Source organism: Dicentrarchus labrax, unplaced genomic scaffold, assembly GCF_905237075.1.
Source record: "Dicentrarchus labrax unplaced genomic scaffold, dlabrax2021, whole genome shotgun sequence".
Classification (NCBI taxonomy): Eukaryota; Metazoa; Chordata; class Actinopteri; family Moronidae; genus Dicentrarchus; species Dicentrarchus labrax.
In genome coordinates, this window is record NW_026136719.1 from 8607457 (window position 1) to 8622498 (window position 15042).

Below are 15042 nucleotides of genomic sequence, written 5' to 3' on the forward strand. Positions count from 1 at the left end.
GTTTCTGTCATCTGTCTGTCTCAGTCAGTGATTTGCGACATGTATCAGACCCACAAAGACTGCACTGACAGTAAAGTATTCAAAATGGTTGCTACAGTTGAGGTATTATCAGTTCTGTAAAGCCCTCGTCTGGACGTACAGCTTTTGTCATGCCTCTTTTACGATCTCTGGTTGAGCCGGTTTCACTCCATTCCATCTCTGCCCAATTTTAGCTCAACTCCGCCTTAACTTCTTCAGACCTATATAGGAAGCGTAAGTTTCCTTCAAACCCACAATGCTTGTGGTTTGAAGTCGAACACAATCTCAATATTGGGTAGGACTTTGAAGCTTTTGAAAGGCAGTGCGGCAATTGGCTTAAGGTAATGGGATTTATTTGTCTTGTGTATTAGATGTTTGATTTCCCCTTTGTGTTCGCTGTATTTAATTGCATTTATTCCATGGTGGTTGTGGAGAGTTCAGTCGACCAGAGTTTGTAATTTAAGCAACAAAGCTGGCAAAATTGGTCTGTTCTATAATTTTTGAAGTTTTCAGTACCTACTGACTTGGGTAACAAAGTAATATTTTTTTGTATTTTAAGTATATGATTAGTGATCTTGCACAGACTTGCTTACAATGATGAACAGAGCTTAAAGTAAATCAGTCTGTACAGATCAACCAAACATGAGAAAGTAAGATTTAAAGCATTAGAATTATTGTATGCCAGAAACCTCAATAGAACAATAATCTGAACAAATAGTATTTTTCATGGGTTTTCTTTAGAGCGCAAATTTGTAACTGTAAGGAACATGGCGACATGTGGCAGTGATGGCATTCATTTGTTTACAACAATACATAGTGAAATTAAATATATTTAAAAAATGTTAAAAGCGAGGACTGTCAGGAGTTTCAGAACTCTAAGAACTTCAACCAGTGTTTTGTAATTGAGGGTGAATATTTTCCTTCAAATGTTGTTATAAGTTCATCATACAGTCAGCAACAGTCAGCTATGCTCCCAAAATGTGTTGGTTCCAGTTTTGAACCTGTTTTGTGAATCATCTAGTAAGAAAAGACTGTTCAGTTCTGTAACAACAAAAATATTCAAACCATATTCAACCATTTTACACTACCGCATGAAGGATTCAAGGTTATTTTATTTTATATATTATATATATTTATTATATTTTATATTACGACATTAAAATAACTTTTAAGTAGGTTAAAAGTATAACCTTTTGGTGTAGTACATTTCCCAATAGCATACACCCACTACACTGAGATCAGGGCCTGACCAACCTAGAGACCCCCAGGCGAAGATTTACAATGGGTCCTTGTCACAAGTAAATTCCACCATAGCCGCGTCATCTATAATGGACGAGTTGGGTAACTCTCGGATGGTTGATCTATTCACGATCTAAACACCTAGCACAAGTTCCTTCACCTTCAGTAACCGAGTCCTTAGGTGGCGCAGGACAAATTGTAATGTACATTTTTATGCAGATGACACTATTTTATATGCCATTGGCTTTTAATCTGGTCTTTGCAAAACTCCAGTCTGCTTTTGATACATTTCAGATCTCTCCAATCAATATTTAAAATTCTGGCAAAACTAAATGTATGGTATTCTCTAAGTCACATATGCAGTCTACTGCCCACATCCAAAACCTTCAGGGTTCTGAAATTCAAACTGTTGTATGTTATAAATATTTGGGAATTTGACTGAATACCAGACACTGGAACACCTATCAAGCAACAATTTACAATTCTGTCTGCACTTGATTATGGTGATTTTGTATATACCCATGCTTCTCCCTTCACCTTAAAGCCTCTTGACTCACTGTGTCACAGTTTGCTTATTTATGAGACTACAACAAAAACTACCTAGTTACCTCTGCTGTTTGAATACTGAACAGTATACAGTATTTACAATGTCAGGTCACAGGACATTTTAACATTAGCTGTGCCTCTTGTTCACACTGAACTTAAAAGAAAAGAAAAAGTGGGTTCAAATAGTCTGCTGCATACAAATGAAATTACCTCCCAAAAAATAAGTTACATTCACTTGCTAAACTTGAACCTTTTATAGGTTTGTACATATGTATTTACAATCACAATTGTAAATGCTTTTAATGAAAATCTATAGTTGTCCAATAATAGAAGTCAACAATATGAAAGTAAAACTGGGTTTTTACCGGTAAAATTGGCAGAAAAAAATCAAAAAATATTTGTATAAATTGACAACATATGTATTAATGCATGTTCATTCCCTCGTGTCTACCTCTGTTTAATAATTCGTTAAATTATATCTGGCTTCGCCCATTTTACAGTCACATGTTCCCTGTATCATCCAATCACAAATGTCCACGACCAATCTCTTTAACAAGGCAGTCTTCACTTCAGGGTGGCACCTGAACTCAAACTCCTCAGCACTCCTTATTTTCTGCATATACTGTATAGAGCTGAGGGGAAGGAAAAACAGCAAAAATGTCCGATGTGTCTGTGTCTGTCAATCATTCATATCTGAATACTAAAAAGGAAAATACTTGTACTGTGTTTATTTACCGTCCAGTATTTCAACCTTTTGATCTTACATATGTTAGGCATCACAAACCACAAATTGCACATACGTATACATATACGTGCATGCATACGTATAATACCGTAAATTGCTGGGGGTACCAGTTTCTGTCAGCTATAATCATTCAGTCAGCATTCCACTATTATCTCTTTCACAGTGTTCTATCAAGACAATAACTGAGTGCTTCCGTCACAACACAGTTGCTCTCGCAGACATCAAAACAACAGCCTTCTTTCAGAAAGTGTGAACACATATTATGCTGGGTAGGTCTTACATTAATTTATTGGTAATTCATTTGAATTGCAAGAAAAGAAACATTGTACATGTACCTGAATCAAGCTTTGTCTATGATGTCTGCTTATTGATGTTCAGCTTAATATTACAAATTTAACATCATATAATTAACCTTTCTGTCTGTTTCCCAAAGGTTCAGACTGTCTGTCAGACTAAGGAGCTGCGATGCTGAACAGATTCAAACTGAGCATCCTTTTGCAGGGCCTGACTCTGTTCCTGTTAGGCCCGACCTGCAAAGCCTCTTCTCTGGGGCTGACAGTCCATGTTGTGCCCCTGGACAGCGATGAAGGGAGAACGGTGGGCAACGTTTTCTGTCCCCTAAAAACCTTTATGTCACGTTGTCTTCAAGTCCAAACTGTTTAGCACTAACAGATAGCTCTTTTTACGCATTTCTATTCTTACATTTCTATTATTTATTGTAAGGGTTTTTTTTACCATGTGAGCTGACAGTGAACTAATGCAAACCATAATGTAGGTATCCTTTCATAGCTTGCAGCATTATGTTATTTGCATCTAGAGATCCATAGTTTTAGATTATGTTTTGAAACCATCCAAACTAGGAACTTCACAGGTATTTGATCCCTTAAAATAACCTAATTATCTAATCCTTAAGTAAAACAATTAAAAAGGTTTTCAGGGATCCATTATCTAAGGAAGAAAATATTTATTTTACATACATTTTAAAAAGAATCCCTCTATTTTTCTCCACTCATGGAGACAGGGACCACTTACTAAACAACTTGTATCCCCAAACAACCAGCTTAAGTCTATATCAAGAGGCCTTGTGGTCTGAAGGTACCCTTCGTTGTGAAACTGAGCGAGATTTATTGTAATCTGTTAATCCATTATTTAATGGTCATATTAAACCTATTAATCAACTTCAACTTTAACTTTTGTGTCCCCAGAGGAGAGTTTTGTTTTGTAGCCAGGTGAAACATATAACCCACTGAGACTTAGGCACACAGACTAAGTTACATAAAACATGAATGAATACATAAAACATGAATACATCAAGTGACAACAATAAAATATTTAGCCATCGCCAAAAACATCACCATCAGTCCCCAGCAGTCACCCTGATAGACCCTGCCTTTGGTAGTCTAGACAGATCAGACAGCTGAACACCACTTTGTCTATATGCTGTAACCTGTTATTGTCACCTGTTGAGAGATTACCAAACTAATTAATCATCTAGAAGGCGATAACTGGCTTGGTAGTCAGAATAAAAGTATAGCCAAAATCAGTATTCTAGCATCTCATGAGCTACAAGGTAATGACTGCAAATGTCTGTGATTCACCTCAATAATAAAATCAATCACTGCACTTATATGAGAGTTTGTCATTTTGTCTCTTTGCTTCTTGCAGGTGCGGGCTCATTTCATTGCCATCGCTCCCAGTCCTTGTCCAGCTTTGTCTGGGCTGTGCGCTGAAGGCGAGGACTGTCTGGTCCACACTACCTCGTTACCTTTTAACGGCACCAAACCTGGTTCTGGCTGGTGTGTCCGCCAGTGGCAGAAAACTGTCCCCAGTAATTACAATGCCACCATCAATTTAGGGTAAGACCTACGTGCATCTGAAATTCCACACATTTTTCTCACGTAACCTATACACTGAACAAAAATGTTTTTCATCTTTAATTGCTGTTAAAAGTCTATGTTCTTTTGCCATGTTTTTATATGTGAGGCAGTGACTCATTTTGTGTGCTGCTCAGTGCTTTTATTCCTTTAACATTCCTGTCGTAATCCTGCACTGTCTGTGTGCCAAGAGCTGCAAGTCCAAGTCCTGTTTTCTGTTCTACTTAACTCAAATAAGCTCAATGAAAGGACTTTCAGTTACTCTAATACGCTCTTTTTTTCCTCTTAAATCTTTAGGTCGAACACAGAATTTTATGTATCTATGAATGCAGGACCAAAAATTCGGGCAAACAGCGGGAAACTCAACCAACCTGCTTTTGTTGGTCTCCCTCCTCCACTAAGGTAATGAACACATTAAGTCCCTCTCTCTCTCACACACACACACACACACACACACACACACACACACACAACACAGTCCCTATTATCCTTTCTTCTGTTGCAAATAATAGAGTGAAGTTTAAATTGCACATCAAAAACACAAAGGAGGCAGAGCTTGAACACAAATATAAAAGGAAAGGAAAATGAGGGCTTTATAGAACACAGGGTTGAACGAGTCAAAAACTCTTTACATTAAATTGATTTTAAAAGTTTAAGTTTCAAGTCACATGATTTTTTTTTGGTGCCTTAGGAAAACACCACCATGGCAAAAACCATTTCCTTAATTAAATATAATTTGTTTAATTTAAATTAAATGTCACTGAAGAACGTTAACCCCTACCAGCTCTGGACATTTTGGGAAATATACTCATTCACTTTCTTGCCTATAGTCTATAACCTAGATGAGATAATTGATAGTACTCACTAGTACTCTCATGGCTGTGCAGTCAATGTGAAGCTACAGTAGGTTACCATCAGTAGCTGGCTAACGTAGCTTAACATAAAGACTGCAAAGAGGGGGAAACAGCTAGCCTGACATTGTTCAACGGTAACAATATCTGCCTTCCAGCATCTCCAACTCTCACTAATTAATACAGAACATGTTTTTTATTCATGTATAAAGAAGTGTACAAACAACAATTCCGAGTTTTGCGGGTTTATGTGTTGGACTATTTCTTGGGCATGACCAGTTGCCTGGCAACCAGCAGAGTCCAGACCAAGAAATAAGCACCTGATTAATTACTGTAATAATACATTACACCTCTTTTTTCAGTTGTACAGGTTATATCCACTTTCGCTTTTCTCCTTTATCATGAATGTCTTTGTGTTGTGATTTGAGTGCTGATTATCTCTCTGTTTCTGCAATGGGATCAGGGCTCGTGTGAACTGCCCCCACCACTTCCATTTGTCGGTGAAAGACCTCGATGGTGACAGGGTGCGATGTCGCTTTGCCCGCTCCGACCAGGGAGAGTGTCTCAACTGCACTCAGCACTCTTTTATAGAGCTGGATGAGGTGAGTCTAACTTCAGCATTAAGCAGTACACACACTGCCACAACACAGTTTCAGTTTCATTTTTTCTGGGCGGATGAACTAAACTTTATTTTCAACTACAAAAAGGCCTTTACTTTTTTAAAGCTCAATCTTGTTACTGCCTTTCTGTATTTTCTATGTTTGATGAATATAAATCTCAAAAACTCAAAATCCAGCTTCATCTATGAAAAAATCTGATATCATGTGTTTATAGGTATAGGAAGTGCTAAGATCCTTAACTTAAGGAAGTAAAACTTAACTTATAATTGTAACATATATGAGTCTTTGTACTGCAGTACCTTTTACTTAAGTATACTTAGCAAATTTGCTTATACTATTATACTATTTAATATATTGTTATACTGTACTGTTGGTTGAGGAAGAGCTAGTACTGTCATTACAGTACTTGAATAAATGTAGTTACTTTTCAACACTGGATATACGTGAATATTCTGTTATTGAGGTGTGTACGTGTAATTTCTAATGGCAGTGACTGTTTTTAATGTAAATTAAAGTAAACAGTAGTTTTTTGAAAACACTGTGAAGTGTCAGAGCGAGTCAGAAAAGGTAAAGAACAAACTTTACCATCCCTAAAGAGATAGCTATTTATGAAGCTGTCTCAGTAATGCAGGAGAACAAGATTACCAATCACTGTTTACTGACAAGAGCAAGTTAGGAAAGCATGGGTTGGGCCAGTAAGCACTCACCTGCCAGTGTGTTTTACCATCCAAAGAGGTAGTCAGCAGCAGTTTCAGGAAACAAATCTTGATCATTCTCAACAGTGGGTTGACTTCCTTGTAGTTAAGTTACTCTCAACCACCTGGAAGCTTGTTGCAGACCATTATTATTTAAATAGTTTCTTATTTATATATTTATGAATTGGTTCCCTTTATTCCTTTAATTTGCGCAGTAACAACCACCAGTGTGTCCACAAGGGCAGGTAATGCCTCCATCTATTTAAAGTATAAGACTCACATAAAGTGTCTGAACTTTTGACCTCAAACATCTGATATTCTTCATTCTTTTGCAATCCCATATTTTTCTCATAGTAACCTATATACTAGGGATGTGCATTTCCATCACTGAGGCTGATGCAATATGCATCTTGATGCATTTCCAACAATCTGATACATTAAAGATACATATGAAGACACTACCAATGTAATACGATATGAGTAACTCCGATTGTGATGCAGTGCGATTTGATTTAACACAATGTGATGCAATTCAAACTGGTACAGATAGTTTGATTTTATTTCATTGGCTCTTTTTAAGCAGCTTGAGAAGAAAAAATTATGAAATTACTGGTCACAAATTATTGGGCACTTTTCTAAATAATTACATTTAATTTACATTTAAAAACTCATCAACAGCCAGAAACAGTGGCCCAGTTACTTTGAATAACCCACAGACCTCATTGTGGACCCTTTTCATTGAAATTATAGTCACATAGTTACATTCTCATTGGCTTAACTCTTTTCCCAGGAGAAATGCATGCTGTCATTCACTGGAAAAGCACCAGCAGGACAGTATTTCATCTACCTGATGGCAGAGGACCTGATTCCTGTACCCAAAACCATCCACACAACAGACAATAACCCTCTCAGCTCTGTGCCTGTACACCTCTCTCTCACTGGTGAGTCTGTCAGTCAAATAATAGGCACTACCTATATTTGAGCAAACATATAGTCATACAGAATAAGGAGAATTAACTACACTGTTAAAACACAGGGTGGTTAATTTTTTAAGTTGTAGTTGTTTAGTCTTTTATCATTGTTGTTATAATTCGAAGTTATACAAAGGTCTCTTATTCTTCTTCCTTCCAGTGGAGGAGTCTGATTCCAGCTGCAGTGAGGAACCTCTGGCAACAGGTGGGACCCCCAAAGAGGACTCCACACTGTTTGTCCTGCCATACCAGCAGGTGAAATTCGACGTCAACTTTATGTCACAGCTGGAGAGGTACGTCCCTTTATTTGAGATTGATAAATAAAATTCCCTCACTGAAATGAAAAAGCAGCGTACATGGTATGTACAAATGCATTGTGCCACATTTTATAGATGTTAAAATTACTGTTTTGTGACTCTACACCTGTCAGTCATGGCACAAAATGATTATGATTCATGAGTGTCAGAAATCTTAATTTACAGCTCACTACAGAGTGAATGATTTTAGATGCAGCTGAGGTCTAATTGATCACAATAATTAAAATCACCTGTATGGGTTATGAGGGTCTTATAAATATACAGTTAGACAAGCTTTAATTAAATGTTTCACTCGATATTTCCAGTGTTTTAGAAGTAGCAGTGGTTGGTCCCCCTGAACTCTTCAGAGTTGGGTTCAAAACAGTCGGCCCGCTGGCACTGATGACCATTGCCTGGGTCCGCTCCGAAAACAAACTGGCCCGCCTTTTGCCCATCTGCTTTGCTGTGAACACCAAGAGGTAGGTTGTTCTGTGAACTGAATGGCACTGCCAGAGATAGTGGTGTGATCCACACTGTGGTCCCCCCATACTGTTTTGTTAAATCATTATATTATTACTATCTATTAAGTTACCTCATCAAACCTGTAATCAATGTACAAAACTGCAGTAACCTACTCTGATTATGTCCCGTTATTTTGAGTTATACTTATGTGTTTAAGGAATCAAGATACAGAAGAAAACTGAGAAAATGTTCAGAAAATGTATGTTAGGTTTGCATGAAAAGAAAAGACACTTGAATTTCTAAATGAAAATCTAAATCAGAACAGTTTATTAATACATTAATACATATATTTTCATTTGTTTATTAGTGTACTACAATGTCCTTATTAGGTAGAAGTATTCTTATTTAACTGATAACCCTTATTATATTTGTAGCAACTTAAACATTGTTAATTATACATTTGTATAATTTATTTTAAGACTCTAAAAGGAGCAGTGAAAACAAGTTAAAACAATAACCTTGTGTTTGAAAAGAAAAATCACATACAACAAATACAGTGTATATGTGCAGAATTTGAAAACCAACAGTGCACTGAGATAAAAGAGCTGAAATCAGTTTAGTACATTACATTACAGTATATTGTCCACATGCACACCTGCTTAAACTGCCAGTCAAATGTCCATATCTTGAACAGAGTATATTCTGTACATGCCATGGTCTGATTTGCACTTGTTGCCTTTCCAGTTTGCAGTCAGAGCCCAGATGTGTGTGGCTGTACCAAAGTAAGAACTTCTTCAGCTTTCTACAAACATCATAAGAATGCAGTAAATCTTTATTGCAGCAGACAATAAACCGTCCCTAACCTCACTCAGGAAATATTGTTGAAATATGCCTTTCTTGATCTTTTCAGGGGAAATGAGAACACTACCTGCTGGAACAGGTTGGGAGAATATTTAACTTTCAAGCTTCGGCCTTTAAGTGTATAAATGATGTCTGTGTGAAAGAATTTCTTAATAATCTAAGACTCTGCTGCTGCTGTCATTCTACAGAGCTTAAGTGTGAAAAGACAGAGATGACTCTGGTGCTTCCTGTCACCTCCCTGTCCAACATCAACCTGGCCGAACTGCAGCTCAACAGCCCCACCTGTCCTGTCACCTACAACAGCACATACCTGACTGCACGCATCTCTTTGAATGGCTGCGGCACCAAGACTGTGGTAATATGCTCTACTTTTCATTCTTTCATTCTCTCTTTATTATTTCCTTTCCTAGACTCGTTCCTCCCAACACGTATCTAACAATTTTTAAAAGGTTAAAACACTTTTTTTATATATGCTGGACTGCATAAATAGTGGGAGATTTACAGTTTTCACTGTTTTGGCCCTGTAGTCCAGTATACTAGGTTTCAAATAAAACAATGACTATGATGTTAAAGTACTCACTTGTGCAAGTTTTTAAGGATATTTGGTGGTGTTTACATCCATATGAGTTGTTGCCTGTTTTATCTCTGAGGAACTAAGACTAAAAAGTGCTAAAATTTCTAGACGGTGCATCAGATCTCGGGCTCCAACTGAAGATCATTTTTAATTATCAATTAAAGATAATGTTTCTGGAGAAACATAGCTGATTGTTGAGTCTCATTCCCAGGTCTTCAAATACTGACACTTTGGGTCACCATGAACACCACCTGTTGTTTTGTGTGGCACGCTCTGAGCCCCTTTGTTTCCCATTTACCATAATTCAAATTGTCTGTATTTAATGACCCGGGAATGAAACACAACAATCAACTGTCAGAACAACTACAGAATGATTGACCTACCTTTTAATCTACAGAACATTTTTAATTAATTAATTAATTGTTTAGTCTATGAAATGTGAGAAACATTTTTAAAATAAAACAATTTCTCAGAGGCCACAATAATGTCTTCAGTTCGCTTGTTTTGTATAACTAACTGAAACCTGAAGATATTCAATTTACTGTCATACGTGGGAAATGTCTAATCAATTATCAAAATACTTGCAGATTAATTAATCGATAAACTAATTGCTGAAGCTTTATTAGATGTGGATGTAAACACACATTAAAAATCCTGTTTCTAGTGCACTCACAAAGAGAGAACAGGGAACAAGTTTGTTGCAGTCACATATTTATATACTACAATAAAAAGGCAAAAAAAACACAAAAAAAAACTTCTAATAATTGGCTAATTTTTTCCTTTACTTTCATGCTGTGTATATCTTCCTGTCTCCATTTGTCTATGACTAAGAAAAGAATCACAGCAGTAACTTAACACCCTCTGAAAATCTTGTATTTGCTGACATCAAGTGGTTTAACTTCTACTTGTACAGGTGTGGTAATAGGTGCAACAGAGCACACTTGTGACCACACCCAAGGTGACACAGTCTGGACAATTTCAATCGTAAAAGACAGTAAAACGTTGCTTTTCAGTCTGGTGTTAAGTTATTCATTAAATTCAAAAATAGTGCTGAATGTGAATTACGACTATGCCCTTCCTCATTCTCTCCTTTTTTCCAGCACTCTGGTTCCGAGCTGGTTTACACCAACACCTTGCAAAGTGTGCGTCCCTACACTATGGTCAGCCGCAAGCCCTCCCTCGTCCTCCCCCTGGCCTGCCGTATCCCTGGTGTCCAGGCCAAAGGGCCGCAGTACAAGATCGGCATGCCCACAGAGACTGAGACCTTCGGTAATGTCCGGTATTGGATAGAACTTCACTTTCCAGGAGAGGGGCCCCTGTCAAATTTCACGCGCATCCCCAGGTTACGCAGCCTCCGAATGTCACCAATCCGAGTGCGCCGAGAAGCAGAATCTTCAACGATAGGCACTAACAGCACCTCCACCAGCACTTCTACCGGCAATGCCATCGGGTCCAAGGTCACCCAGCTGGATCTCCATGTGTTGTCCAACTGCAGCATTGATCGAGCCGAGATGATAGTGAGCAACTGTCTTGAGTCAGAGACAGAGGACTTTGCAGAATCCAAACCTATTCTGGAGCAAGGGTCAGTGACAATCGACTTGTTTCCTGTAATATTTGTAATATAAATATTGACTTTTTTCACCCCTAAATTTGAGGCATATCATACAAATTACAATACTTCTCTCGCTATTTTTCTTTCAGGTGTACAAGCTCCAACAGCACATTAGAAGTTATAACATCAAAAAGCAATTCCAAGGTTTACCGCCTTGATTTAAGCAACGTGGAGAGCAAAGGATCAACGGTCTGTACTCTCATGCAAACACACACATAAAATAAATTTGTGCAGTTCTCTTCTTCTGGGTATTGTTATAAATCTTCCATGACCAATCTGAGGAGAATTTTTGATTTTACATTAGTATTTAGCTGAGTACAACCACACTTGGACAGTGACAAAATGTATTGTTACAGTATTCTATCAATTATATCTTGCAGTTATGAAATGCTTTTTGAGCTGTCTCTTCACACCACTCACTTGCATCTATTTTTGTTGTGTTTTACAGATGTATATCCGGTGCACAGTCAATCTGTGCATCTCCACCTTGCCCTCTCTGAAGTGCCCAGATGTGTGTACCCGCTCCATTAATCAGAGAGCGGTGATAGGCAGTGTGTTTACCAAAACCTACACTATCACCTCAGGACCTGTTAGCCTTGTGGTCACAACTGCTGCACCAACCACAACAACAGTCGCCACTACTACTACACCTACTACAACAACAACAACAACAACAACAACTACTACTACCACTACCACAGCTGCACACACCACCACCCCCTCACATGGTAAGAGACTATCTTCTAAGCAAGCCTGCATCTCTTTGTTTTTTAATTTGTGATAATTGATTAAATTAAATATCCGTCTACTGACCTGTGAATTACATTGTTATTTGCAAGGGTGAACTCAAGTTTGTAAAGTAGGCTATATCTGCAGGCAAAACAGGTCTTCTAAGTTTTCTGCAAAGGTTGTTTTATTTTGAGCACTGGCTCATATTAAACTGTTTGATATTAATCACCAACTGCTTAGCTGGCTAGAGGCACAAACAAACTAAATATAGCTGCCACCAGGAGGCTTAAAGATGAGCAAATTAAAAATGTGCACTTCAGGGTCAACTTTTGCTGTTCCTGTTATCGATAATAAGGATCTATTTTTTGTATTTTTCCACTTTTTGAAATTTAAAATGTACACACACACAACTGTCTCTCCTCTCATCTGTTGCAGCTCCACAACAGGCCTCAGCCATTGCAGGAGTGATTTTGACAACTATCTGCATATTTCTTCAAAAGATCTTCCTTTACTGAACATGCTACTGGACGATGATCCGTCGGACCAGGGAGCATTACATTTGCCAGTTTGCGACGTTTGAAGATCTTCCCCCTCACTTTCTTTCATCTCTCTATGTATTTGCTGTTTTAGCAAATAAATGTAAATGTGTGTTTGAAAATACTTATATAATATAATATAATATACTATGAGAATATTTTTACTTATACAAAAAATAAATCTTGATGAGAGCACCAGACATTTTTTTTTTATTTTGCACTATTTTGTGTACTAGGTAGATTAAATTGTTGGGCACATACAAGCAGCATTTTGTCTGCATAATATATTGGGGGGAAATAAAAAAGGCTAAATAATTAAATCCAGTCAAAGATAACCAGAGAATATATTGTTGGATGTTCAAAACTATTGAGCAGAGGATACACTCACCTAAGGTGTGGATATGTGTATTTGAAAATCTACCAACATTTAAGATAATTCAAATATTTAATCACACAAAAGTCTAATTTATGCATTTTGTCTTAGACCTAAAATCCTGTTTGAGACAGTGACAGTTTGAGACTGTGCCCACGGTTGTGTGATGTATAAATATAAAAATAAATGTCTGTAATAAATTGTTGGTATAACCTGAATATATTATTAAACAATTATGCAATCTGAGTTTTATTGATTTGTTTTGTTACAAAGCTGGTGGTCAGACAGCCATCTCATCTCAAGAATTGAACAAATAGCACATAAGAAGGAGCAAAACCAAGACTTGTAGTGTCACTGGAGGAAAGACACAGGAGAGTACATATTTAACATATTAGTCACTGACATGCTCATAATGCAGAGGTAATACTTACACACACTAATACTGCTACTAATAATAATGTTTACTGTAGAGCACTTTAAAAACCAAGTTATAAAGTACTTCACATAAGATAACAAATTATAACCAACAATATTAAAATTCACATTGAACAGTTCTGCAACCCTCTTAAGGATAAGTGAGTACACTTAGGTTTATTGACACGTCTGTATGCAGTTCAGACAAAATGTTAATAACTATCTGTATGTTTTGGCCTCTAAACAAAGCAGAGCACTGACCTCTCCTGATCCTATTGGACAAAGTCATGTCCCTTTTCTACAGCTCTCAGTTTTGATGATTATGTAAATATCGTGGCTATAAACAGTTCTGTGTCAGCGTCTGTGTAGAAACTATAAATGTCACAGGCTTTAAGACCTGGTGAACCCTTTAGTTCAGTGGTTCCTAACCTGGGGGTCGCGAGGCCTACTTGATTTTAAGAGGTGTAAGAAAACTTTTAAATATACACAGTAGGCCTGTATCTCAGCATTTTGTTCTTTTATGTTAATAAAACTAAATAAAAACAGTTGTTTTTACTGTTAAGATGTAAAGAGCTGAACACAAGCTATATCCACAGAGTCTTCACCCTCTAATAAACAGCCTCGTCCTGCATTAGAAAAGTTCAAACTATCAAAGAGCAAATAGAACAATGAGAAGAAAACACTGAATCTGTCAAAATAGAAGCCTATTAAGTATGTATGATTGTTAAAAAATATATTAAAAACAATTTAAATGTGTACACAAACGTCCTGCAGTCATTGTGTTCACTATGTGGGTTCCTTGTACAGTTCATCTCTTGTTCTCTACAGTTATTATTATGCATTAATTACAGATAGAAATGTATATAAAATGTAGTCAGGGGGGTCGTCAGTTCAGGTTGGGAACCACTGCTTTTTAGTTAACAATGCAAAACTTTTATAAAGTTATCTTTTAAGTGGCATGGGTGGAAGATCGGCAATCAGTCCAGATTATTATAAATAGATTAAATTGTTGGGCACATACAAGCAGCATTTTGTCTGCATAATATATTGGGTGGAAATAAAAAAGGCTAAATAATTAAATCCAGTCAAAGATAACCAGAGAATATATTGTTGGATGTTCAAAACTATTGAGCAGAGGATACACTCACCTAAGGTGTGGATATGTGTATTTGAAAATCTACCAACATTTAAGATAATTCAAATATTTAATCACACAAAAGTCTAATTTATGCATTTTGTCTTAGACCTAAAATCCTGTCTGAGACAGTGACAGTTTGAGACTGTGCCCACGGTTGTGTGATGTATAAATATAAAAATAAATGTCTGTAATAAATTGTTGGTATAACCTGAATATATTATTAAACAATTATGCAATCTGCTTTTTAGTTAACAATGCAAAACTTTTATAAAGTTATCTTTTAAGTGGCATGGGTGGAAGATCGCCAATCAGTCCAGATTATTATAAACTATAACAAAGCTGGATTTGGTATGACAGTAAAACAACCAGACGCCTTTAACCAAAGATCCTGGCTCACTGCCCTTACTGTATTTGTTTTCATTCTGGAGAGTGGTCCAATCCCAGTTTAGACTGGGAGGAGACAAGCCCGCCTTCATGTTAGACACGCC

The 15042-nt window shown here is 37.1% G+C and overlaps 1 protein-coding gene across 3 annotated transcripts; it reads left to right on the forward strand.

Annotated features, from left to right (window-relative positions):
• Positions 1 to 218: 218 nt before the first annotated feature.
• Positions 219 to 13248, forward strand: LOC127350990 (uncharacterized). 3 transcript variants are annotated; one of them, XM_051378083.1, is made up of 16 exons: positions 219 to 359; positions 2712 to 2817; positions 2982 to 3145; positions 4214 to 4404; positions 4720 to 4824; positions 5737 to 5875; positions 7379 to 7529; positions 7720 to 7852; positions 8182 to 8334; positions 9062 to 9099; positions 9228 to 9257; positions 9367 to 9533; positions 10853 to 11334; positions 11454 to 11553; positions 11813 to 12092; positions 12529 to 13248. In XM_051378083.1, exons 3-16 carry the CDS (start codon positions 3014 to 3016, stop codon positions 12606 to 12608), a joined length of 2181 nt encoding a protein of 726 aa, XP_051234043.1. In that variant the 5' UTR covers positions 219 to 359; positions 2712 to 2817; positions 2982 to 3013; the 3' UTR covers positions 12609 to 13248. The 3 variants fall into 3 exon arrangements, with proteins under 3 accessions (XP_051234043.1, XP_051234045.1, XP_051234044.1); XM_051378084.1 differs by having other exon boundaries at positions 259 to 359; positions 2755 to 2817; XM_051378085.1 differs by lacking the exon at positions 2712 to 2817 and having other exon boundaries at positions 245 to 359.
• Positions 13249 to 15042: the final 1794 nt, after the last annotated feature.